We start from the raw sequence: 27,886 nt of genomic DNA, 5'->3' as shown, positions 1-27,886 counted from the left end.
TGTCTGTTTATCTGTCTGTCTCTGCTTACTTGTGTCTGAAGGGCGAGGCGAACTGGCAGTACTGGCAGCTGTACTTGTCCTCCCGGGAGAAGAGAGCCATGGCCGAGTGGCTCCTCTCGTGGGAGCGCAGCCCCTGCATGGACATGAACACCCGGTCGCACTGCGAGCAGGGGTGCCCCCCCGCCACCAGCCTCTCCCTTCCCTGGCCAGCGGGGGGCGTCGCTACACCCGCCAGAATCGACACCGGTGCCGCCTCCTCCTCCTCCTCCGCCGTCTCCATGGCAACAGGCCCACCACCGGCGACGGGGACCATGGCTGTCATGCTCATGTCCATGGAGCCCATCTCCACGGCAGCTACCTCGTCCTCCTCCCCCAAATCCCCATTGGTCAGGACCTCTGGCGTGAGGGACAACGGCACCTCTGTCACTTCCTGCTGTTAAGAGGAAGTGAAATGATTAGGAGGAAGTCATTTCTGACAGGTTGCCCTGTTGTTACCTTAAAACCCTTCCCTGGCTCTGCTCCCTCCATGGCTCTGCACCCGCCCCCTCAAAGCCCTTCCAGTCTCCCTGCCCTCTTTCTGCCTCCTTTATAGCCCTGCCTTTCCCAGCTCCTGCCCCCTCTATGCCCTCTCCCTGCTATATGCCTCTGTTTCCGTGATCCTGGGGAGGCTCAGAGCTCTTTATCCAGAGAGCCAGCCTGCCTTTTTATGGACCACAGGAAGCAGAGAGGCTCTTGCAGCAGGACCTGACCCTAACCTTCACAGCCTCATAAATAAGACAAACTCAGAGCCTGGCAGCCTTTCTGTCTGCCTGTCTTTCTTTCTGTCTGTCTGTCGGTGTGTCTGTCTGCCGGCCTGACTGTCTCACACATTTGCAGGAATACAAGCACAGATGCAAGAACACTGCAGGTCCTTCATGACAAAATGCTAACTGCTAAAGAAAACAGGACAACAACGTACTGCAGTGAATGAGCAGTTTTATGGACGACTGCTCCATTTTTCAGAAGCGGTTTCAGTTATCTGATCTCCAGTCATGGACATGTCCTTTACTTTCAATCTGTTTTCCCCCTCTTCCCCTTTCCCCTCCCGCCACACACTTTCTCTTTATTTCATGTTCTCTTTCCTTCCTCGCCTCTCCCTCCTCCCTTCATGCCATCTCCAGTGCAACCTAAGAAAGGCCCTGACTGGCCTACAATCCAAGGCCTTCATTTGGATTGCTCCCAGTCCTCTGGCCTGCGTCCTACTGCCAAGTCCCTGGCAGCCTCCTCTGAATACCAATGTCCAAACGTTTACCAACACACTTCCCTCAAACCTATATAGCTTCTCCATTTTCTTCTGCTCCCCTCCACCTCCCCTCATGCTCAACCCACTCCCACACTCCCCCCCGCCCTCCCAGGCCCCCAAGCTCCGTAAGTCACCGCATACCACGGCCCAGCCTGTCCACCCCACCATAGAACTACCTCACTTGTTTTCTCCCAGTGGGAAGTTGACATACTGTCTACCCACTCGAGGGCCTCCACCAGCAGTAAACGCAAATGGAAACAGAACCGTAGGCCAGTAAAACAGACCTCTGCACAGAGCAGAGGAGCCTGCAGTAGGTGGCGGGGTGGGAGTCCAGAGAGACAACCAGTGAGAACGGAGAACAAAGTAGTCAGAAGAAAGGAACTTTGTGGAGGCCTACTCCTTTATAAAGCAGCTTTAGTTGCAATGTCTGGAACAGGACATCCTCACTAATCCGTCTGTCTGTCCGGCGTGTCTAAAATGAGTCATGGAATAAAACCTCAGGAGGTCGACTCAGGAGAACCCCCCCCCCCCCCCCCCCCCCTGCAGAGGCCAAACTTAAACATGGTAGCTAAATATAAATCCGAGACACTAAATCATGTAATAGCACTTATGGGTCGGAATATGAACTCAGCAGAGCTGGGAGACTTGCGTTTTTCAATCAACAGAATGAGGATAAACGCAGACTTGGGGTGCACTTGATGCATCTCACTCCTTGAGGAAAAAAAGGGCAGACATTGAGGCAAATCAAGTGCACCTCTTTTACTTTCAAATACTGTCGAAGAGTGGATCTCTGTAATTGACCCCCCCCCCCGGTTGGATAAGCAAACTTAAGTACAAGAACAAAGATGTGTGCTCTGACCTTGACGTGGCCCTCCTTGACCTCCCCGTACTGCACGTGCTTCCTCAGGTGGTTGCAGATGGCCCTCAAGGTGGGATGCACCTCCACACAGAAGTTACACCTGAATCCTATAGGGGCCTTGTTTAAGGGATTGTCCTAAAGAGAGCGAGGGACATGAGTGGGGAAAAAAGTAAGCAGGATTTTATTGAACGGACAAATGAGAATGAAATCTTCCTTTGATCGCTTGAGCTGGTGACCACTAGTAACACTATGAAGGGTAAATGCATGTGAAGTACATCTGAATCACCCTGAGCAGTAAAACCAGAGGGAGGTACAGTATCTACTGTGTTTTCATCTCTTCTCACCTTCTCAGGCTTGGCCTCAGGCGGCTCTGCAGCCTTCTGCTTGCTGAGGAGCTGCCTCCGTCTCTCCTGCCTCATAGCCCTCTTCTGGAACTCCTCATTGTGGTTCATCAGGTGTTTCCCGAGGTCCATCAGACCCAGGAACTTCATCTCACAGTGGGCACACTGATAGAGCTCTGCCCCATCCTCCTCAAGAACAGCCTGTATCACAAAGTCCCTCTTCAGATCCTTGCCGTGGTGGTCATTGTAATGTTCAGAAAGCAGCTCGGTGGTACTGAAGGATTGCCTGAAGCACTTTAGGCATTTAAACGGCAGCCATTCCGCTTCTTCTTCAGGCATCAGTTCTGGCTGGACCTCCATCACTCCTTCTTTTTCATCCTCCCCGACGGCGTGGACCTTCTCTGGTTCTTTGGCGTAGATGACCGTGAAATAGCGTCCCAGCTTGCTGGAGTGCTGTTTCTTGGGAAAGACCCCCGGGTGGCGTTTGATGTAGTGCGACACGATGCTCTTCCTGCTGAATGCCTGGAAGCCACAGAGCGAGCACTTCCTCCTCTCCACAGCCAACCTTAGGTCATCGTTCAGCTCTACGCCATCCCCGTCTGATGACACGGGCAGAACCACTTTGCTGGGCTTGTCTCCCATGGTCTTGGAGGCGGCCAGGCAGTGAGTATAGTATGCGTCAATGTCATGGCGTTTCTGGTAGTGTGCTGCCAGGCCTTTGCGGATGGGGTTGGTGTAGGAGCACAAAGCGCACTTGAATACGTTGTTCTTGCCTTCGGGCTGAGCCCGGACGTTGTTGTGTTTGATGCGGTAGTGTCTGGCGATGCCTTTGCGGGTAGAGCAGAAGTACTTGCAGAGCTGGCACTTAAAGATGGCGTGCTTCTCTGTCTTGTTGATAGGGAACTGGGACAGTGCCAAGTCATAGTCACTGATCTCCTGGACGTCAGACACCCCCGTTACGCTGGTAGCACTGCATTCGGCCACAGGCTCCTCCCTGTTGGCTGAAAAGTTTGCGAGAGAGGGAGTGAACATGTCTGAGGCTGGCTGATTGTGATACTTCTCGTAGTGGATCTTCAGTTTTTCCAGGGTTCCATGTGTGTAGGGACACATTTTGCACCTGTACGCCCCGTAACCCTGCCTTTGGGTTTTACACTTGTCGTCCCCTTCACTGACGTCTTTGATGTGCTCTATGTCGTCGGCAAAGTCCTCGGCGGTGACCTTCACCAGCGGGTGCCTCTTCTGGTAATGAGTGAGGACCCCATGGATTCGAGAGTTCACATACGGACAATGGCGGCACTTGTAGACGGAACTGGGGTTGATGTCCGCCTCCTGAGCAAAGTCGGCGGCTTTCACCTTCATTCCGGGGTGTTTCTTCCCATAGTGAGTCAGCAGCCCATGCAGGCTGTTGTACTCGGACAAACAGACCGTGCACTGATACGGGTTGTTAGAGATGCTGGAGAGACGAGGGTGGGGTTGGTGCTGGTGTTGATGAAGGTCTTGAGGCGTTGTGCTGATATCCAACGCCCCGTCTTCCTGAAGCGTCTGATAAACAAAAGTGGTCGCATGTCCCTTGGTGATTGGCTGGTGCTGTTTGTCGGGTGACCTATTGGTCTTGATGATATCCAGTAGTATGGACTCGTCAGTCTTTATGGCCCAGGGGTGAACAGCCTGGTAGTGGTTGGTGATGTCCCAGATGGAGCAGGCCTCGAAGGCACAATCTCTGCAGCGGTAGTGCTTCGACTCCTGGTTCACTCCGGCTTGGGCAGCAGTGGAGTCCGGGCCGGCCCACAGCTTGCTGGCCATGTAGGTGTAGTCCACGTTGTGCTCCGGGTGCCGTCTCTGGTAATGCAGGAGCAGGCCGTTGGGCTCGGCGTGGGAGTAGATGCACCACTCACAGTGGTAGCCTGCCTCGAGGATACCGTCCTGGTAGGCCCAGTGTAGGATGGTCATAGCGGTGGCCTTCACGGTAGGGTGATCCTTCTTCAGGTGCTTCTTGAGAGCGTAGACGTACGGCGAGGAGTAGGAGCAGTGTTTGCACTTCAGGGAGCGGAGGCTTCCGGACGTTTCGGGATCGGTCGGGGTGGGCGTTGCAGCGGGAGTGCTGCCAGACTGGACCATCTGGGCCCGCTCGCGCTGACTGCGAACCACTGCCGTGTGACGGCGGACCAGGTCAGCATTGGCCTTGGTGTCCCGGTGCTTCTTCTGGTAGTGGATGAGAACTCCTTTGACGGTGCGGTTCCCGTAGTCACAGTGCTGGCAGAAGAATAGCATCTCGGCCTCTCCTTTCTCCGCACCCAATCTGGAGTGTGAGGTCCCATCATGTCCGTTGTTGTTGATCTGTTTTAGGAAATGCTTGGGAGGGGCAATCTGTAACTCATCCATTAACTTCATCAGACCCGGGGTAGGTGAAGCATGCTTAATATACTTTGCTGTCACCTTAATCTCTGGGTGTCTCTTTTGATAGTGAACCAGTACGCCCACTACTGACCGGTTACTATAGACACAATGTTTACAGTAGTATACTTCATCATCTGAACCAAACGGGGAGGAGGTCGATTTTGAAGGTGAGGCTATGCTGACATTGAAGGAGGAGTTAGTGGCCGGCTGAGGCCTATCAACAGAGATCACCCTCATCGTTTTCTGTATACGAAAATACGAAGCCTTCTGTTCCGGGTGTTTCTTCTGGTAGTGCACCAGAACAGAGTGCATATTGGGGCTGGCAAACGAGCACACTTCACAATCGTAGACTACCACGTTACCGCCCATCGCCTCCTTGAGGAGCTCGGCCTCTGAGCTCGACTCCGGTGTCTTGGAGGCGTTCTTCAGAGCGGGGCTGGTCGAAGAGCGGGGAGTGGAGGAAGGCGAGGAGAGGCTCTTGGGTCCAGAGTTCAGGATTTCCCTCAGAGTTTGCGACTCAGCACTCTTGTGCGGCTGCTCGACCATGTAGCTGGAGAAGATCATGGCGTTGTTGATCTTCACCGTGGGATGCATTCTTTGGTAGTGGGGCATCAGGCTCCTGACGTTGGGACTGGTGTATGAGCAGAAGCGACACATGTAGATCAGGTCTGGCTGGTTGAAGTTCAGCACATTGCTGGCCTCGGGGTGGTGATCCATGTAGTGCTGGTGGAGGTCGTTGTAGTTGTTGTATTCTATGTAGCACTCCAGGCATCGGAAGACAGCACTCTGATCCTCAGGGTCGAGGATGTATCTGAAGCTAAACTTGATGTAGGGGTGCATCCTCTGGTAGTGTGTGCTGACACTGCGAGCTGACTTGTTGTGGTAGTCACAGTGTTTGCAGTAAAAGCGTGTCGTCCCCGTCTCCTCGGTGAACTCCAGGGTCTCTTGAAAAGTGTCTCGGCTGTCCTGGCTGCTGTGGTCCTGGATGTCTTTAGGGTTGTTGTCCTCCTCATCGGACATAGTAAGCGCAACGGGGAGGCTTCTGGTGCTCAGTTTAGACTTGGGGTGACTTTTCCTTTTCCCTACTCTGCCCGTCACTCGGGTGGCAGTTGGCTCGTACACGGTTTGGGAGTTGTATATGTGGTGTTTGCCTTCATGGTCATTGTCTTCTTTATCTCCGTCAGCATGATTCTCTGCTGCCCCATCATCCTCCTCCATGTCCTCCAGGTTGATGACCATGTCCTGTTGGCTCTGGCTGATTTTACTCTGGAGGTTGTTGGCTATCTCGTCTATTCTGGTCCTCTTCTTGACCGGAGACAGATCCAGCGGTAGATCGTTGATGGACTTCCTTGCCGTTTTCCCTGTGAGCGTCTTCTTAGAGGATAATCCCAGGATTGAGGTTTGCGTTTTCTGTACAAAGCTTGGTGGCGGGTCCACGTCTGGGTCTGCCGGCTCGTCGGGGGAAGGGTCCAGGCTGGTGGGCTGGACGTCCACGTCGTCACAGTAGGAGTGTTTGTGTTGCTGATGGACCCGTAGCCCTTTCAGAGTGGTGGTGGAGAAGCTACAGAGGGTGCATTGGTGAGGGTTCTGCTGGTTGGCATCATGGACCACACTAGACCTTTTCCCATTGATCTTAGTAGCTATGCTCCCCCCATTCACAGGGTCCGAGGTGTCGTTTTGTGGGTCGGGGCTTTCGCTGGTCAGGTCCATGGTGTCCCAGTCAGAGGAGCAATGACTCTGCTTGTGGGTACCTAGCTTCAGGGGGCTGGTGCAGATGAAGGGGCACTCGTCACACTTATACACGGTGGTCTTCCCAGACAGGTGTATGTTCTCAATGTGGCGGGAGATGCTTCTTCGATGCATGGTGAGGAAGGAGCAGAAGGGGCACTGGAACCTGTTCATGTAGCGTCTGAATGGGATCCCTTTTGTCTCCAGCATCTTGTTATCCTCTTCAGACAGAAGCTGCTTAACTGAATCCCCTGCAGAGGGGTCACTGAGGTCATCCATGTCTTCCAGGTCATCCCCAGAGCTGCTCCCTCCAGAGTCATCCTCGTTGAGCATGCTGGAGTCCAAGTCTATGGCCGAGCTGGAGATGTCTGACACGGCGAAGGTGGACCTTTCAGAGAGGATGGAGGACCCTGTGCTATTGGGGACCACTGCCTGGATCTGCGAATACTGAAACGCAGAAATGCCGGCCACCATCTTGAGAGGGGTGACAGCTGAGGAGCTGTCATTTCCACTTACGCCATTGGTGGCCATGTCGGAGCAGGGCGGGCTTCTGGGAGAGGAGGGCGAATCCGACTTAGAGGACCCTGCACTTCCCTCCCCCTCTGATTGCTGAATGGTGGAGACAATCTTCACCATGTCACTGTGTTTGTCCATGACGTGGTCTGTCCAGCGTTCCCTGCTCAGAGCCTGGTAGTCACACCACTCACAGCAAAAGGTTGTCTTAGACTTCATTGTGACCGAGCAGGATTCGTCCAGGTCTTCGGGAGACTCCGGGTGCTCCTCCTTATGATGCATCCTTTGGTGTTTCAGGATCCTGGCTTTGCGAGGAGATTTGTATGTGCAATACTGGCAGGAGTAGACCATGGAAAGGTCGTTGTGTGTTATGATGCTAAAACATGGCGGCTCTGGGGCTTGGGAGTCCCTGTTGCCCTCAACAACGCTGTGCACCTTTCTGGTGTGGGCTGTCAGGAAGGATTTTGATCTGAAGTAACGGACACAGAATTTGCACTGGAAAAATGGAATCAAGGAATTAGCTGTTGGTATGGGTTTTTGGTGTCCCGATTCTGGAAAACAAAACAAAATGACCAATCAGTTTTTATCATGGTTTCTATTAATTCTATATTGTGTGTGTGTGTCTTTGTGTATTTGCATGTATTTGTGTGTTTGTATGAATGGTTTTGACTGTGTCTCTGTGTAGTCCCCAATTAGCATAAATCACTATGTTTCAGTGCTCAACTACACACTTTAAACAGTGCATACAATATGTATTTACCCTTCTCTGTTTTTTGAAGTTCATATTCTTTGTCCAAAGCCAAAGTATCCTCTTCCTCAACCTCCTCTACATCCTCCTCCTCTTCCTCATCCTCGTCCTCCTTCTGGTTGGGGGAGTTCAGGGAGTCTGACCTGGACTGTTCTGGACTCCCATTATCCCCCACATCAGTAGGCTGCAGGAAGGCTGTGTGTACTTCCTGGATGTGGGTCTTCAGGTCGTCGTGGGACTCGGCCCGGAAATCACAGCCATCACACTGCAGCTCCTCCATCGCTGAGCGGACTCCAGTCCCTGGAGAATCAGGGAGACCTGCAGAGAAGAGGAGAGAAGGTTAGCAGGGAAACCAGCGCTCTGGCAGAAGGGTCTTCTTATGGACAAGGCAGAATTCAAACCTGTCCATCAAATATTAATAACGTGCCCTGTCTTAACCTACTAACCTAAAGGCCAGCAAAAGTACGTTACGGTGGAATTTTGATCATTTCAATTTCACTTTTAACTTTAAGTTCAGTCCACTGCAATTTTTACTGAGATTTAAGTAGCTGACCCCATTAACCCAAGACAGGTCCAAAAGATCTCACAAAACATGTCACGGCCAGTACAGAGAATTCTACAGATGCCAATATTACTCAGAACTCTAAGAAGATCTCCTTTCCTTTTCTTTTTTTCTGTTGTGATGGTTCCAAGAACAATGGCGAGGGCCGAGGAGGGATTACAGCTTGATTTGTTCCCTGTTTATTACCTTGGGATAAGCCACAGCTGCAGCCCAGCAGCACACCAGAGCCCAGCCTCGTATTTACATCATCCTGCCTCATCTGATGGCATCAAGCCCTATCAAATAAGATTGAAAGAATCCACCGAGGGAGATGAGGCTTTGCCTGAGCTAGCCTGTGGTCTGGGTGTGGTGGGGTTGCCATGCAAACACAGCTGATAGAGTGGCCAATGACAACTGCTTCTTCACAGTTGATGTGAACTATGAACTTACAAAACATTCTAAACCAACTGCTCCTTAGTTACACCAACTGACTGTCAATTTACATTTACATTTAGTCATTTAGCAGACACTCTTATCCAGAGCGACTTACAGTAAATACAGGGACATTCCCCCGAGGCAAGCAGGTTGAAGTGCCTTGCCCAAGGACACAACGTCAGTTGGCATGAACTGGCAACCTTCGGATTACTAGCCCGATTCCCTCACCGCTCAGCCACCTGACTCCTGAAAATTTGTAATATTTTCTATTTGTTTCAAATGGGAGGCCTGCTATGTAGGCTTTTGCCACACTGCTCTTTATTGTTGTGAGTCAAACATTCATTCTAGAGTGACTAGCCCCATGGGAGTTACTGTATTTCACTTTGTGGTAACACACAGCCTAAATGTGTTAGTCCTTACTTTCCTCAAATGTTCTCTTAAATAGGGCTGTTCAACAGATCAATGCATGCATGGAGCTGAGGCTTGGGCTTTCAGAATACCAAAACTGCTGCCAATCTTAATCAGCCATCACAGCCTACATTCATAGTGTCAGTGAAGGGAAAATACATATTTCAGGGTGCTAATGAAACCACCAGAGCTAGTTAGTATTGAGGAAATACACAACGGTGTGTCACTGTGACAGATTTTTCATCAAGTGTTTTTTTTCTTCCTCTCAAGTCCATTTTCTTTGAGCCGTGACACACAGAGGCACATTCCCCATTAAAATGTAGCCAAACTCATCTGTATTCCAACAGGCCATGGCTTGATGAGCACTTTCTAGAGGCTAAATGAAATCAGTAATACAGCAAAGAAAAAAACAAAATGTACAAATATTCCATCTTCTTGCCACAGGTGGTCAGGCAAGGACATGAATATTTAGCCTGTATTCAAAGCAGATTAATGCTCAACACTAGCAGCAGTATAGCCATTTGATATGTGCATTGTTCTGTTTAATCATTTGGTTTAGTCGGGAAAACTATTTTTTTTATTATTTTTTATTATGAGAGGTGATATTTCATGTGTTCAGTCATGTGACAAAAATAGTAAGATGAGAACTACCGCACAACTGTAATCAAATGTGCCTCACAATCAACCAACATCCCTGGGAGCAGAGGAAAGATTCCCCCCAGTTTTGTGTTTACATATGACACTCCTGCGTTTGTGCCTAACGCTGTCCTGAAATACTCACATTTACAGCCAACAAACCAGAGGAACGAAGGACGAGCCTTCTCACCTTGGCAACAGAAAGAGTTACAAAATACTTGAAAATAACATTCAAAAAATGCAATAAAAACTGCCTGCCAGCCATCTAACCCTCAGCCAGCAAACCAGGCCACAATCTAAACATTTTACCAGTCTGCCAACCAACCATCTCACCAAACAGCCAAGCAGTAATCTAACTAGTCAGCCTGCTGACCATCGGACCAGCCAGCCAGCCGACCACCTAGCCATCCAGCCAAGGTGCATCAGAACAGACACTGCCACTGTGTGCCTGAGCAGGACAGCCTGGCCAGGGAGCTCTTTGTTATTCAGGGTCAGGTTACAGCTTCATGAGAGGCCCCACCCAGGTCACATTTGGCAGCACACCGGAGATCGGAACAAAGTTACCCTCCAAGGCCATGTTCCTTGACATGGATACCAAGAGGATCCTTGGTATACGGAAAGGGGAGAAAAAAAACCTTGGATGGAACAGAACTCTGGCGAACAGCACAAGCATCCAGCCAATCTCCCTTGGTGTCTGTCTGTCTTCTTGTATGTGTGTGGAATAGCTGTTGCGGTGCCAGGCATGAAGAGCAGTGGCTGTGTGAGACAGTGCAGTGCTTTCATCAGCTGGGCGGCCAGGGCTCCGACAGCCTCTGAGCCCTGCAGATCCTCTGAGCTTCAAGGGCAGCCATTTTAGGAGGCAGCTATGTGTGCTTAGGTGTTCAGCCAGTGCACAACATGGACCCACGATCTGATCCTCCTCCTACTCCTCCTCCTCCTGCTGCTACAGCCTGCAGCCCTGTCACTGGAGAGCTGCTGACAGAAATCTATCTGCCAGATGCACTGCGCCCAAGCCCTCTGCCCGCATAGCTCAGCAGAAAACACCTCACACACTTGCCAGCCTGCCTGCCTAGCTGGAGCGAAGACCCTTCATTTCTGAGGGACATTATCTCCCACAGCATTCAAAAGGAATACTGAAACATTTTGAGAAGGTCTGAGTGACACCAGGCTAGCTATCTGACGACTTCTTCAAAGCCAGGAGTGAAATAAATAGCCTACATTTTGGGAACCGTCAGCTAAGCTCCACAAGGGGGTCTAAAAATGCAAAGCATGTCGGAACCTTTTTTTTTTTTCAGAGCTCAAAAAACATCTGCAGCCTTGGGCTGAGGGGTGGACGAGGAGGGGAGCAGGAGCTAGGAGCTAGGAGGGGCAGACTGAGGGGAGAGAGAGGAGGAAGGGAGGGAGGACAGAGGGAAAGCATGGCAGCATGACCCAGCCACCTGGGAGACCTTCCCCAGAGCACAGAGGACAAAGCCATCTGACTGGGCTCCCCAGATTCCAAAGTCTACTGACATTTGTTAATCACCAACCGGTCTCTCTGCATCGGTGATCGCTGCCAGCAGTCACACCCTCTACTCAAACTGCCCGACAGCAGCTGCTTGCTCTGAAAGAGGGCCTTTGAATAAGCCAGCATTAAGCTGATTAGGTGTACAGAGGTTTTGTCCTTAACCACTGGGCCACCATCTCATACAGTAGACAGAGGAGTGAGGCCAGCCGGCAGATTAGGCTACATTATGCGACCATGATAGACAACAAGTCAACGATTGATCTGATAACAGACACATATCCCTGTCTTGTAAATATGCAGCATCCTCAATTATTAATGACTGATTGATTGAAATACGCCGGCCTCATTTTAAAAACGATTGTGGTTGAGATAACATAAATTGATTAGATAGATAGAAAGAAAGAGAGAAACGACACCTCAGGAAACAAATCAATACATTATTCCTTGTTTCACACAATGGGGTTTAGAAAACAAGCACAAAAGGAGCTCAAAGCCAAAGTTTAGACTCTCAACTGACAGGGACGCCTCTACAGGCAGATGGAGACAGAGAGAGAAAGAGAGAGGGGGGAAGAGAGGGAGGAGAAAGATCCTATTGTCTCTTGAGGAAGAGAGGATAGGTTGCGTCAGCGTGTCTAGAGAATGCCGGCCTCTTGCACAAACAGAAGATAAAGTAGCAGGAGATCAAGATGGACGTTCCATCCTCTCCTTTTCAGCCACTTCCTTTCTGTCAACACTGACAATCAAACGCATCTCACATTCCTGCACCCTGTTAATGTACATGGTGTCTACTTCTAAAGTTGGTGTTGAATATTGTATTGAGGTACTTATTTTTATGTCCATGGTCGATACATTGTATATAATGGCTTACTGTATTCTTATTGCTCATCAAAACATGCTCTTGGCAAGGGTTGAACCAAGCGTGCCTGAGGACTGTATACCATGTTGACTTATAAACAACGTTCTCTGAACACACTTCCTGAAAACTAGGAAACCATGACAACAGTCTACCTGGTAATGTTGGTGTTCCAAACCCTCCTGTTCTCCTGTGAAAGAGAGCTACCATACATGATGATGAAATTCACTTCAGGTTTACATTTAGTCATTTAGCAGACGCTCTTATCCAGAGCGACTTACAGTAAATACAGGAACATTCCCCCGAGGCAAGTAGGGTGAAGTGCCTTGCCCAAGGACACAACATAATTTTGCAAGGCCAGAATCGAACCCGCTTTTGATTAATAGCCCGATTCCCTAACCGCTCAGCCATCTGACTCCCCATAAAGGGTTTAACCCCTGAATGTTACCAGAATATCAACACATGAGTGTGGGGAATGCAAGCGAACTATGCACAGCAAGAATGTGTTATGATTCCAGGAAGCAGGGTTTGAAGAATACACCTGGCTGTTGACAAGCTCACAGGCAACGTAGAGTGCTTCAGCAACCCTTTAGATGCTAGCTAGTTCCAGACCAGAGAGCTTCAGCTGGACTAGAGCTACTAGCTTGGTCCAGACAATCGTTTCACCTTGAGGCAATGTTGCTTGTTCAACTGGTACAACACTATGCAAGGAGTATTAGCTACTGCTGAGCCATGAGAACTATTAGTTAGAAGTTTCTAAATATGTGCTGTCTGAAAACATCAGATAGGGTTCCGTCACTCACCTGGGACCTGAAACCATCTGTCTGATTTGTCTGTCAAGGGCGTCACAATAGCTAACAATACCATCACATGAAAGGTCATATTGACAGGAAGCAGCGTTATGTTTCAGAAATTCAGCTATTTAGGTACAAAGCAGCATAGGGCCTCAGTGACAGCTCTGCCTCGGCTAACACCAGGTCTCTCCGATGTGTGTCCAAGCAGCCTCTGAGGTGAGAGGGCAGGTCTCTGTAAGCTACAGCGGACTGGCCTAATCTAGCATAAACACAGATCCAGGGGCAACAGGTAACTGTGTAGTGACAACGTGTGACATCTTTTGGACTGCTCCACTCACTGTGTTCCATTAGAGGTGTGCCTCTCTTTTATGACTCCTGTCGAACTCTTCCATCGGTGCTCCAGTCTCAACTTTATGACGATTAAAGCTGTGTGTGTAGTATGTTCATATTCTGGAAGCTATAGGACACGCATAAAAATCTGCATGAATACACACTTGAACAGACACGTGTTCATACGCACACACAAAATACAATGAAACAAATACTGAGAGACATCTAAGATAGAAGACCTCCCAAATCACTTATCACGGTGTGGAGTGCTTGATATGTTACCAGGCTTCCCAACCCAAAAAGGTCCTCAGAAGAATCTCCTGACGCACGCTTTCGGAGTTATTTAGGGTTCAAATTAGGAATGGTGCCCCCATGGTGCACACAAAGCTAAATGCAAGCTAACCAAAATAACCATCTGCAGTTGAAACCCACGGTTAGCTGGCTGGCAGTGGAGTTTCTATCTGTGTCAGTCTGTCTAGTTTAGGGCGGCTGTCTGGTTCATAGGGAGAGAGCTTGTCAGACTGTGACCTCTCTGACCTTCCTCCCGAGGACTGACTGACAGGCACATTCTCCACTGTCCTCTCTGCGTCTCTCAGGGACACGCTGACAGGTACTGCGCCAACAACAGTAGAGGCATGGTTGACCCTCCCCCAACCCCCCCCCCTCCCTTTTTGGCCACCCTGTTCTTAAGAGGAACCGAACGATGAACATTGAAATCATAATGGCTTATTTATTAATGCAAACCATACCCATGGTAAACAAATACCTTCTCTGAAGAGTGCTTCTCATAAACCATGTCGGCCTATTGAAGATAACTGTTCTATAATAATAGAGTGTACTAAAGACTGTGGAGACGATTAACTCCTGGTCATCACACTGATGACAGATAACACTTCCTCAAATGAGGATGATGAAATTATCATTTGACACTGCTCATTGGAAGAAGTCCCAATACATAAGAGCTGATATCGATTCCACCTGACAGATCAATGGCCGGGGCTATTCTAAATATGGAAGGATCAATAGCATGTTCCATAAAACTACCTTACCAAAACATTTGGGCATCTACCGCTGAGAGACGGGACATTGGACGATGACGAAGGGATTTCACAGACATTTCAGATACTTTTGACTCACTTCACATGACTCATTTAGACAAACTGCAAAAACGGACTTCTTTTTTGTCACAAAAGGTGACACTCCAACTTGACCTTCACGGCAATCTATGACATTTTGGTGTCTCACGCTAAAATATAAACAGTCAAAACTAGAAAAAACAACAATAGTGGGATACTACACAAGAACATGTAGAGACTATCCAAGGCAACAGTTGCCTTGTCACCATGGTGATGTGTTTTTAACCACTTACCAATGTTTCAACCTTACAGTCTCACTAATCCTCTCACAGCAAGACATGTACAAAGTACAACATTATAATTACATACTACAGGAACCCCTGAAGAAACAGTGTCTAAAAATCAGACAGCAGTAATCTTCTCCACCACACAAAAAAACAGGGCTTTTATTTGGCATCAACTCTGTTTCAGGAAGCATATGGCCTGGCAAACTAGGTCAACCATTAACCAACTAGCATGGAGCTTCTCACAGAGCAGTCTGCTGAAGGCGCTGAAACCAGCAGCAGCTCCTCTCTTCTGTCTGCCTGTCTGACCTTCACTAGTGACAGGCTGAGGAGGTAAACAGGAAAAGGAACCAGCGCACCACAGTAACCACAAGGCATTCTGGGAAAATGAGTCCAGCAGGTTTCATGTGAATGTGCTCTCTGATACAACATGGTGCTGCATGTGGCTTCCTTTCAGCAAGCTTGTGGGGAAACACTGTTACACTGAGAGCACATTCATTTCTTGATGTTATATGTTATTTTTTATTCTAACTGTTGAGGTTCACGTCTGTCTCACCTGAACAGCACAGGACAATAAAGACACAGCGAGAGAAAGAAAGAGAGGGAGAGGGGGAGGGAGAGAGGATTTTGATCTTTGAACCTCAAAGTGTCCTGCTGACGGAGAGCTTGAAGCCAGACTTGACTTGAAAAAAAAAATACCATTAGTGTGTGAAGCAGTAGCGTCTGTAGTAGCTACACTATGCTAATCCTGGGGAAGAGATGATAATTTGCTATTTGATGTCTGGGAATCCATACTGCAAGGTCAGGCTGTGCTCGTGTCAGCCCTGTGGCAGATGGTTACCTGACATTACCCAGGCAGCCTTTAATACTTAATATCTCTTCCCCACCCCCACCACGTCTCTTAACAGACCTGGCAACAAGACCAGACCAGATACAACCGTCTCCTTCCTCCATCAAAGAGAACTTCCTGCTAACTGCTCGTTCCAGCACCAAATCAAAAGCAGTGTCATGGCCCAGGACAGGCAACCGTGCTTCAAGGGGAGCGTTTGTGTATTTCAGAAAGCTCTGATTGTTCCTACTCCTTCAAAAACAGGAGAGCTCTGTTGTGACACAGAGCACTCGAGAGCAACGGCCTCTTGCACAAGGAGGCAACAGAGGAGCAGACCAGGAAGAGAGCTCCTCCAGTGACACGCCTGTGCTTTCATCTACAGCATGTTGTCATGGTGAAACTGAGGGTGACGCCTTCGCAGGACTCTCACGCAGGTTCTATATGTCGTTAAGGCATACAACACTGAATATTCAGTGATCTTTTCAGGAAGCCCCTTGGTAAAAAAAAAAAAAGATTACTTTGACATGGCCTTCAAGTCAAACATGAATTCAGCTTCTGGCAACAAAACCAACTGACAGAAATCAAATTTAAAAAAACAAACAACAGAAAACTCCCTTTGGTTTTGGGCTTGGTAGGACTTGGTAGGACTCAAGGTTAGATAAGGTTTGGAAACCTGAAATTCAGGGAGAGGGTTCACTGTCTACTCGTCACAGCATTGCTCAACCTGTTTCAGCAAAGTCACCTCACTTGACTGCTCTCTCTCTCTCTATCTCTCTCTCTCTCACTGAGCTGACAGAATTATCTTCTGCATCGCAGCAGAAGCTGAGGCCAGTGCAAAACAGACAGTACTTCGTTTCACACAGAGCAGCAGCCAGAGGAAGAAGAGAGGACAGTGACACACAGTCAGGAGGATCATCGGCATGGTCATCCACCATTTTGTGATCCTCAAGGTCTGAGAGCGACTGGGCACTCTCGTCCCCCGGTCCCCCTCCCTACCCTGATAGCCTGGCTACTCTGCTATCTGGTTACACAGATGGGACTGTTTAGCTTAAAAGCAGCAGACCTTGCTTGCTAGCTGGGTCTGTTTCCTTTCTGGTTCCCCTGCTGTCATAGCTGCCAGGGAAAGCAGAAGTGAGATGGTTTCTGTGGACGGATGGCCGCCAGGCCTCTCTTCTGTCTTCTGTGCTGCAGCTGACGTTCTAGAAAGATCTAAAGAACATGTGTCCTAATATGGAGTTGCTGCTCAGGCTGCCTGGGAGGAACTCACAGCACAGGTTTAGCCGTGGTTTTGAAGAAACCATGCTAGGCTTTGAAGCCAAAACCCAAAACAAACACCTATCTGCTGTTGGTGGTGATCACATGCTCTAGGTACACTTCCTGCATTTTCTGGTTCTCTGTGTGAGGTAATACACAGCAGGGAACAGCAAACTCATCTTCCGCTCACCAAGACAAAATACTTAACATAGGACCAAAAGGACCTTCTGATAATCCAATGACAGTCTTACAAGAACATTGTCTTAAGCCACCATCACTACATCCACTGGTTCTATTTCTGATAGACACATGAAGGAGTCCTCAGGAAGGAGTCTCAGCAACAAGGTTAATTAAATATGCCATCCCAAAAAATGATTAAGTGCACAAATTAATTGCAAGCCTTGGGCAAGATTATTTTTACAATTTTATTTTATGGATGGAAAAAAAAATGACGAATGGAGGTATTTGGATTTCTCCTGAGGCTCACCCTCCCCTGAGCTGAGAAGAAACCCAGAGAAGAAGACTCTTTGGTGTTTCTATAGTAACAGGTGATCACACAAGGACTTTATTCTATTCTACTCTTGTTTGTGTTCTACTGTATTCTGGTCCAGAGAGACCCTAACTGTAGCCTGGCAAGGAGTTGGCACAGTATTAATCTGTGAATTCAAATCCAGATAACAACATACCTTCAGACAGAATGGTTCAAATGTGGATTCCCCCAGTGCGGGTCAAATGCTGGGTCAAGGCCTATTGACTGAAGCTACAGAAACCTGCAATGTTGCAAAGGACAGGTCTCGGAGAGAGACCAGGAAGTGCTTTTCCACAAAGACAATTAGAACAATTAGCTGTACATTCTACGCGCCATCTCTGTTAGGTCACCATTTCCTGTTTTTTGCAAACCCAATTGGCCATTGGTTTGGTCAGATTTGACCAGACCTAGGGGGAGAAACCCAAAACATATTCAACATGTGTGCTAACTACACTAGGGTTCCTATACTGCTGGACTCACACAGGCATAACAGCTCATTCAAACCAAACACGGAAGCTTCCCCATTCACTCCAGATATAGGTCAGAAGTTGTAGAAAAAATCCCAAACACACCTTTTATCACAGGCCTGCATTTGGACTGAACCAATTTAAGAGGATAAACTCTGTATGACAGCTAGCTCATGGGTAGGAATAGAGCAGATTTGTCATAATGATGTCCTTTGGATTGTTGCCAGAAGACAACGAATTACTGTCTTTCCAGCTTCCCTGACCTAGCAGAGACTATAGTTTCAGAGAGGCTGGGGTTACAAGCTGGACTAGAGGGCTTGGACAGGTCTCAGAGGGAAGGAGAGAGCGAGTAAAAGAGAGAGAGAGTAAGAAAGAGAGAGAGAGAGAGAGAGAAACACCTTGGGTCTGCTCTTACACACTGGTAAAAAAAAGAAAGAAAAGTAATTTAATATTCAGACTTTAAGCCTAACAACTTTACAAAGCTGATTTTATTATACTTTGATACGCGTTGTATTTGGGCACCCCTTCAGAGAGGCAAGAACCTCATATCACACTGATCTTCCAATCTCACTCTCAGTTTCATGTGGCATGTAGTGAAACTGAGCGTAAGCTCGCGACATCCCTATGGTTTACCAGGTTCGTTTCTGACCAAAACCTTTTGAGGCAATACAGTCCATACAAGAAGTCTGTGATGGAAAGATGAGACCCATCAATATTAACTTACAGCCAGCGAGACCTCCTTTCCAAGCCCTTAAATATTTAATGGTCCTTGGACAGCTCTGTGTGCCTCTGAGGCCAGGCCTGTGGAGAGTCCTGCCACAACACCACTCCTGTTCCTGCTCAATGAAGGCCTTGTCCATAGCCACCAGACTAGACCAAGGAACGGGCGTCTCCGAAGAATCCGTTTTTTTTTTCCAGTGGCCTGGCGGCCCATTGAGCAGGTTCAGAGAATCCAGACCAGGGTTGGGTTGAGTGGAAGAAGGAGTATGGATCAGACTGATCAGACAGATAAGATCTCCAGAAAGACAACTTTGTGAGAACTTTGTGCCAGAGCATTTTGAGATTCAATTCAACTTGACCATCTAATATAGCTAATTAACAGACTTTTTTTTCAACCACAAAAAACACAACTAATTTGCTTTGATAAGGCCCAGGATATATGAAGGCCAGCTCATGAAGACAGAGAGAGAAAGTGAATGAGAGAGTGAGAGAGACATTGCCACCATGATGGATCTTGGCAATAGACCAAAAACCAGAACTAGAAAGTCCCTTCAACAAGACAGATCCCCTTTTTCCTCCCTACAATGAGTCTCTGTGATCACCTTGCATTATCACCTTAAGTTAAACTATAATAGCATTACCTCAAGAGTGCAAATATATGGCTGCAGCAAAACAACAGAAGAATGGTGGACAGAGTAGCTAGGCAGCCTAGCAGCCACCCAATATTGACATAAAGAACTTGCCTAAAATAGGGCTGTAGTGTCTATGTGTGTGTACCAGTAGAGGCTACATCTAAGGAGCCCATGCACCATGTCCAGAAAGTGCTCACTGGAGCATTGCAATTGTCTTTTGTGTGTTCCTCCAGCCATGTCTACTACAGCCTAAGGTACACTTCCAGAGCAGCAGTGAAGTGCAGAGTAGTGCACTTCTGTGTGTGTGTGTGTGTGTGCTTGTGTGTGTGTGTGTGTGTGTATGTGTGTGCGTGTGTGTGTGTGTGTGTGTGTGTGTGTGTGTGTGTGTGTGTGTGTGTGTGTGTGTGTGTGTGTGTGTGTGTGTGTACTATATGTGTGTGAGAGAGCTTCATAACCACTTCCTCCCCATCCAAACATCAGTAAACTCACATATCTTTCTAGTTGTCTAATCCCAACCCCCTACCGCCCTAAATTCAAAATGGATTCCTCTTGATGTAATCCTCAAATACCTTCCAAAAACCCTGTTATGTCATATTTTTTACAAAGCATCCAAGCTGTTTCCATTTATGATATTCAAACATGAATGAAAGATCTACTATCAATATTTATTCATAAGGTAAATGTAATCTAGTACCATTAGGAGAGAGTTTTCTGGTCCTGTTTCTACAAGAGTGTACAAATATCTGGTCACTCTTACAGTTAGGGAGCTGTCATATCTGTGCTATGGTCTTGCATCTAGCTTCTCTAACCTGGGTTGTTTCTCCTCTGTTCGACTTAATTGTAAACACCTGAAGTTCTGTATCGTTTAAAAGGGTAACTGGGATCCATTCCTTCATCAAATCGCTGGGTAGTGTCCCCCATGCCACACACTGGAGAAACTGAACTAGAAACGACCTTTGACCCTGGCCCTGCACTTGACTAGTCATGTGGAATGCATGTGAGCTAGAACCTCCCAGAAAAAACATTGGATGAAAATACATTGGGTTAACCCACCGTATGAATTACTGTACTATTACCACGCTATAACACATCTACCAAGTAGCATGATATCTAAATAAGTCCCATCCATAATGGAGGTCGGGGAACTATGAAGTCTAGACATTTGAAGATGACATCTGTAGCGAAGCTGAGCTGAAGCTGAGGAGGCATCTAATGGTCTCATTCCTCTGGTGTTTCCACCTCAAGGTTCTCAGCAGCGTCTTCGTTCTGAGAACCTGTTTGTCCTGACAGGAGATAAGGAGCTCCAGCCACCATTTTGATCACTCCTCCTCCACCACCTCCTCCTCCTAATGCTCCCAGCCACAGTTGTCGCAGTCAGAGTGTGTCTAGCTCAGTCTCCTTGTCAGCAAGATTTCACAGTGGTTGGAGGAACTGCAGAGCCACGCACTTACACACACTCACATACACACACCTCTGTTTCCTCACTGATATGCCTCTAGATGGACCACACTTCTACAGATTCATCATTACGTAAATGTGCTTGTTATTTAATTTTACTATTCAACACTCAAGTGTTTAGCCTATCCAGTATATTCTTTACTCTTTACTAATTTTATGGATTCATCAAAAGACGCTTGTTTGTAATCAACCTAAATACTGTAATCAATCAAAAATTGTTGGAACATGTAAGCTATTAAAGTAGGCCTGTCAGTCATGTCATAAATAATGTGTAACAGTTTTTAAATGTACCCTAAAAGTAAACAAATCATCAAATTTGAAGGCTGAAATTATCATTACAATCTTTCAAAAAACGTTTCACCTCCACATAAAGACCCCTTTCATTCTAAATCTCGAATAATAATTGAACATGATAAACTTCGGTGAAGAAACTCAATATCTCAGTAACTTCATGAGGAACTTCTTGCAACAGTTCGCTTCTCACAGAGTTGGTAGTATGTGAAGCACTTTGTTCAACACAACTGACCAGAGGGCTAAAATACTGCATTATTCAGCATTAAGATTCCCATCTCATTCATAAGTCCAACCCTCAAAGCAACATTATTGTCCACTGAGAACCAACCACATCCTGCAGCGTTAGACCAACAACAAAATCCCACGAAAAAGTTTTTTTAATTAGTTGCAATATTATATTATTGAAAAGTGCTAGATCAAAGAAGCATTTGATGACATTTAGGCCGTCACCTCCACCGTATTTTCATAAAGAATCTACACCACAAAAATAACTAACCACGCTTTGAAAGCCACTCGTCCATGTAGACTTTCAAACTAATCCAAGATAAGCCGTCTGATATTCGGAATGACGAGAGTCCACCTTTGTTCTGGCGTGAGGACTTCAGTCTGACTTCAGGCTCTCCTAGGAGCCTCATCTGCCTTCCTCCATTTTATGGTGAAGCCCCACAATGACATACCTGACTTGAGAGCACTGAAAGCAATACGCATCCAAAACAGCCAGGACGAACAGACGTACAGAATCAACCATACACCAAAAAATAAAGTAGAACTGAAATGAATTGTATCTCCATCCACCGAGATAGGTCCGATCACACGGAGAACACCATTAAATCCAAGGATATACGGTTTTAATTGAGGGAAGCCGTTGGGAGCGCACGCTGGACATGGCTTTTTAGTGGGTGTCTGGACGTGGACCAGAGGCGATGCCAGCCAGGCTGTCGCTAATGGAGGCTCAGCTCCCTCAGCGCTGGCTGGGGAGTGCAGAGCAATCCGTGCAATGGCTTCTCTCTTTGGAGCCACAGCAACCCACAACAACGGCAGAAGGACAGACGTTAATTCCCTGACCAGACACGCTAGAATAAACTCACCCTGGTTCCAAGACTGGCTACACACACAACCTTCTAACCATGTAACCGCTTCCTTCTGGATACTTTGAAGAATTAAAGAAGCGACAGAGACTGTAGCTACGCGAATGGAAGCTTGGTAGAATACTGTTGGGTCGCGAGAAGACCCAGTCGACTTTGACTACACGGGTGCCCGCGACGCTTATACTCGCACGAGTCACCACGGCAGCTCCTAAACTAAGGCAAGGGGATAAGCTCTTTCCAGGTCACTCACGAGGCGCTCTCCAAATTCCATCTAGCACAACGACGTTCTCGTAGATATCGAAACCCCTAAGCCGTGATCTTCACAATGAGGAAATTACGGTAAAACTCACAGGTAGGCTACGTCTTCTCCAGAAGAAGCGATCTTCCCAAAAGTTGTCCTGTCCAGTATTTCATGCGTGTACCCGGTCTAGTAGTGGATGATCGCCATCTTTCCTGCTTCTGCTTTGCTGCAGCTGCAGATGACCTGAGATCCGTCTGTCTCTGAATAATGAGCAACCACACAGTCAAGGAAGACAATCTGCAAAGCAGGCTACACAAAGAAGTTTGGGAGACTAGCAAGCACCAGAGGGTGCACAAGAGTTTTCGATGAGACGACACGGCATCAGGATGGTCAAAGTGTGTATCCTGGAAGCAGAACATCCTTCATGTAGGCACATTTACAACACGACCCAGCAAGCGTCTCAATGGCCGTCCTTAACAGATAGACGTACTGTAAGAGAATAAAACTATACAGTAACCTATCCAAACGCCCCCGACGTTATCGGGGTTAACTGCAGTTCACTATGCTATGGACTCGGCTTTGGTCCTGATGCTGAGTGACATACCAAACAGAAAAACATACCAGACAGAAAGACAGACAAGCTGTTAGACAGATCGACAGACAAACTAGGCTAATATAAAAAATTAAATGAGGGAGCTGTCAAATGTGATTTGCTCTCACGTGTGTGTCTTATTGATGTATTATAAGCACTGATGAACTCAAATGACTTCAACTGATGACGATAGGCTAGGCTAAGCTAGGCTATACCCAAGGAGCTCCATGTTATGATAGACTTGCGGTTCTGACCAACCGCTGTGCTACCACTGTGTCACTGCCTCTGGTCCACAAGCTCAAGAACAAAGACAGCAGCCCAGGACAAAAGAGAAGGAAGCCGTCCTGGTGCATCTAAAGCAGAGGAGAAAGGGGAGGGGATAGGGGGAGGAGGTTAGGAGAAGGAGAGAGGGAAGGAAAAGAGGGGCAAGGATGACTGACTCGAGATCCATCGGCAGATCAAGGAACTTAATGGAATTTAAGTGCACTTGTCCTTACCCATGACCCCGGCTGATCCGATGTGTTGTTAAGTGTGTGTTAGACTGTATGAACAAGTAGAATATGTTGTCTGGGTTTTCTAATGCTGTGTTGAGTGTTCCAGGCTACCTTGAGCTTCTGCATTATTTGTCTGCTTCTGACCGATATGAATGGGGCCGTATAGGAGACACATCTGGGATTAGAAACACATTAAGGAGCACTCATGAATAATGAATATATGCTCCTTCATGAAAGTTGTGATAAACTGTTTCTTCATGTAACTTACTGTAACAAGTTGTTTTTCGACTAAACTTTCTGAGATAACAATTTCCCTCTGTAGTTTTATGTTGACTCCACTGCACGTTGACACATGATCTAATTCCTAACACATTTATTTATTTGATTTTACCTTAATTTAACTAGGACTAAGAGAGTCCCACGTATTATAGACCTTTTTGTATTGTCTTTTCCCATTCAAATGCATCTGGTCAAATCAAGCTCCAAGCAGCACACATGATATTTGAGGATAAATCCACTTTAAATGATCTTTTAACGCATACAAGATAACGCATTACATCTACATACTAGTTCAGAAATAAACTGTGACAAGTGATTAATATAATTAATATATGAAAGTGACGTGAAATCCTAACCCTTTTCACATTACTGTACGTGGGGCAGTAATTGTTTTATGATTTATCCCACAGACCGAACAATTTAACCATATGTCATGTAGAAATACCACATTAGTTAATAATGCTTGACGTGCTGAAGTAATTTCTCGTTAGACCTGGGGTAGTGAATGATGCATTTGTGCTTGGCAGGGCGTGTTGGTAGATTCAAATAAAACGATTTAGACTGAATAATACATTCACATTTCTCACACTGTATGTAATATATTCTGTACATTTATTTTCCTGTTGTGACACAGCACCTGACGGGTGTATGGATCTTCTTATCACTGACTAATGAATAACAGCAGTGCTGTAGTCCATGTCGTGCCCAGACATAAACCATACACCAATGAGAAAGTCCTGTAGACCCCCTATAAAATACAACATAGAGACTAAGGCTTGGTGAATTGATCAAATTCCCACTAGATCATATTAGAATGCAGCACAAAATCCTATTGTACGCTGGGAGCTTCAAGTAGGACAGGTTTCAACATCCAGACCAAGCCTGGAGATGTAGACAGAGTGCAGTGAGTCTTCATGGACTTATTGAGACTTTTCATCCTGACCTGTGCCAGGCAAACCAGGCCCCATGAAACCTCTGGAGTCAGGTGGCTGAGCGGTGAGGGAATCGGGATAGTAATCCGAAGGTTGCCAGTTCGATTCCCGGTCATGCAAACTGACGTTGTGTCCGTGGGCAAGGCACTTCACCCTACTTGCCTCGGGGGAATGTCCCTGTACTTACTGTAAGTCGCTCTGGATAAGAGTGTCTGCTAAATGACTAAATGTAAATGTAATGTAAATGTAATGTAACCTCCTCTCCTGGTCCCACTTCATCCTGACCTGTGCCAGGGAAACCAGGCCCCATGAAACCTCCTCTCCTGGTCCCACTCCCACGGCGAGGCAGATGGGACTTGGAGCAGGTCCTCCTACCACAGATATGTCCTGCAGTATGCCAGCCCTGCTTCAACCCCACTGAAGGTGATGACGTCTGAAGCCCCACGTATACTTCCCAGCACTGGTCACGGGCTGTAACACTGGTGAGTGCGTGTGGGGTGGAGGGGCTGGTTAGGTTGGGAGAATGGCAGGCAACGTACAGTTGGTGTATCGACATTCCTGTAGTCTGCATTCTGGTGTGTGTGTATGTGTGTGTGTGTGGTGAGAGGGAACAGGGAGTGAAGGAGGAGAGAAGCTGGTTAGGGTGAGCGGGGTAGGTGTAGCCACATTCCTGTAGTCTGCATACTGGCATATCCAGCTCAGGAGAGGTATGACAGGGTCTGAGGGAAGAATGGATTAACTCACCTGACACCCTCTTTATGGCCAATCCAATTGTTTTTGGAGGTGTCTGTATCGGTGTTTAGTGTGGACTGAAGGAATGTGCTGGGGTGTTTGTCAGAGGAAGAGAGTGTGTAGGTGTGCACGCGTGTGTAGATGTGTGTGTGTGTGTGTGTGTGTGTGTGTGTGTGTGTGTACGTGACAGTGAGTCCCAGGGGTGCCGGGTTTATCACGCTGTTTGGACATATGGCTTCTGCAACAAATCTGATTAATATGGGCGGACCAGGACAGACTGCACCGGGACAACCCAAGCTAGCACGCTCTGCCGCCAACCCTGCCGGTGCCAGGACTTCCTCCAGTGCAGCTAAAAACAGACAAGCACACGTCATGGACTCAGATGGTGCACCGGTGGGAACACGGGGGGGGGGGGGGGGGAGGGGGAGGGGAGAGGAGGGGGAGAGGGAGGGGGGGTGTTAGATGGGGGGAGGTTGGAACCGGGAGGGGTGAGCAGTATCTGGATGAAGGAGAGGAGGCAATGGGGAAGGGGGTTGAAGAGATGAGGGGTTGGGAGGAAGGTGTAGGGCCAGGCAAGTGTCGTTCAGGTCAACGGAAAGAAGAGAGGAGGAAAGGAGCCAACCAAGGGGGGAAGGGTGGATGGAAGCTGCCAAGTACAGCACCTGTTCCCCCCCCCCCCCCCTCCCCCAACAACCCACTTCATGCATGCATCTATGTATGTGTTTGGGTATGTTCAGTCAGTACATACTGCAGAACTATTCGGAATGAGAGAAAGAGATATTGTGCCTGTGTGCTGGTGTGCTGTGTTTGTGTGCATGTCTGTGACTGTATGCGCGTCCGTACACATTCATCTGTGTGCATTTACATGCCAGTGTTATTTAACAAGTGAAGACACAATAGCCTGGATAAGAACGTCTGCTAAAAATGACTAAATGTAATAGCCTAATTCTTTTGTTTGAAACATGGATCAAACCAGACAGTAATATGATCACCATTATAATCACCCTCATTGTTATCATGAGCGGAGTTGTTATTGTTCAGCTCTGTTCTGTGTCAGGGGAGGACGGGAGTTGATCTCTAATATCTCCTACATCGGAGTTGGGACAAGGGCCAGGGGCCGTACAAGTAGACCTCTCAACATCCCACACTCCCTAGCCATCATCGGTCAGTCCAGTTATTTACAATCCAGACACACTGCGTAAAAAATTTGGTACATGAGGTGCTTTCCATTGTGTGTAATACTTTTCTGTACTGCGCAAAGAAGCATTTTTGCACAGTTTAAGAAGGTTAAGAAAGGAATTTTCAGGCCATTCAGGTTTGAGCTTTGGGTGGTGTTGGGGTGTAGAATATATGTGTTTTATTTTGTTCTCAGATCAAACCCAAACAGTCTGACAGCATCTACAGAGGCTAACTTATCCACAAATTGAAGACAGAAATTGTTGGGACGAACAATGATGGATCCTGCTGTGTAATTTGTATGCAATCTTAGAAAATCTTTTGAATGACAATAAAAACAAGATGGGTTTTGACGTTGGTCTTCTGATTTGTTTGGGCAAACAGAAAAAAGCATCAAGTTATGGATGGAAATTGCGACTGGAAGGGGTTAACTTCTAAGAGGACTGGAAGGGGTTAACTTCTAAGAGGTAGGAAGTGTATTTGATAGACATTCAAAGTTGTCTGCAGGGTATTCCTTTGCAGGCATGAACAATCGGTTAAAAACTCTAAATTTTCAGGATACAAACATAAAATAGAAAGTGTTTTGAAAGTAAAGTAAAACCAAATCATACAAGTGTGGTCAAAGGAACAACAAACCAAAATCACGCTTGTTTGAGAATCATAGTCATGGTAACACATTACATCGCACACTTACGTTAAATAAACCCATCTATCATCCTCTTAGTCTCTACTGCTGATCATTCACAAACATTAACAGTGATCCTTTATTTTCTATATTTTCACTTAATCTACACCCGCTTAAATCTATCTATCTATATTATCTATCGACCTATAGAAACCCTTTAGTTATAACAGTTATTATAATGCTACCAAGATACAGCACATGACTGAATCAACCTGCAGGTTTCAGGAGACATTGTCATGTCCCTAAGCCATTATTCAGTCAGACTCTGACATTTGTCTTCCGGCGTTCTAAACAGGACTGGGGCCGTTCCGGGAATGGAGGGTGTGGCTGCCAGACATGTCATTTGCATAACACTTACACATCTCATTTTGGATGCCGTGATGTTGCAATCAGGAGGTGTTGTCAACAGAGTGCCGTCTCTCCTAGGCTGAGCGATGAAGCTGCCAGGGTTGCTTACTCCTCCTCTTCCTCACAGCCGTCCCAGCTGCACGTGCTGGAGGGGGGGGGGGGGGGGGGGACATAGTCCTAGTGTGCTGTAGCAGTAACCTGGAGATTCTGTGGTGCTGGAAGCTTGTTTATGAGGAATGATATGGATTGATATGGACACATTTTCGGACCTGATGGAAAGATTTTCTCTGATAATGTTATTAGTCATTAGATCCCTAGAGTGGAAGTATGTGAGGAAGAAAGAAGAAAAAGTTTGTTTTAAAAGGAGTTTCTCCACCAGGTTACAAAGGACAAATGTGTTTGTA

General features: G+C 47.3%; 1 protein-coding gene across 3 annotated transcripts in view; it reads right to left on the bottom strand.

The window, feature by feature from the left end:
* The window catches only part of znf462 (zinc finger protein 462), a 31,676-nt gene extending 9,182 nt beyond the window's left edge, over window positions 1–22,494 (bottom strand). Inside the window, exons 1-5 of one of the 3 annotated variants that reach the window (XM_062477410.1) lie at window positions 22,354–22,494; window positions 7,881–8,186; window positions 2,486–7,671; window positions 2,142–2,276; window positions 30–433 (exon numbers count right to left, since the gene is read on the bottom strand). In XM_062477410.1, the coding sequence (XP_062333394.1) occupies window positions 30–433; window positions 2,142–2,276; window positions 2,486–7,671; window positions 7,881–8,148 (5,993 nt within the window). In that variant the 5' untranslated portion in view covers window positions 8,149–8,186; window positions 22,354–22,494. Of the gene's footprint in view, window positions 1–29; window positions 434–2,141; window positions 2,277–2,485; window positions 7,672–7,880; window positions 8,187–22,003; window positions 22,139–22,353 lie in introns of those variants that run through there. The other 2 variants (XM_062477412.1, XM_062477411.1) reach the window with 2 other exon arrangements.
* Between the last annotated feature and the right edge of the window lie 5,392 nt (window positions 22,495–27,886).

The sequence above is a fragment of the Osmerus eperlanus genome, chromosome 14 (genome assembly GCF_963692335.1).
Source record: "Osmerus eperlanus chromosome 14, fOsmEpe2.1, whole genome shotgun sequence".
NCBI classification, from domain to species: domain Eukaryota; kingdom Metazoa; phylum Chordata; class Actinopteri; order Osmeriformes; family Osmeridae; genus Osmerus; species Osmerus eperlanus.
This window is presented reverse-complemented; position numbering and strand designations above follow the sequence as displayed.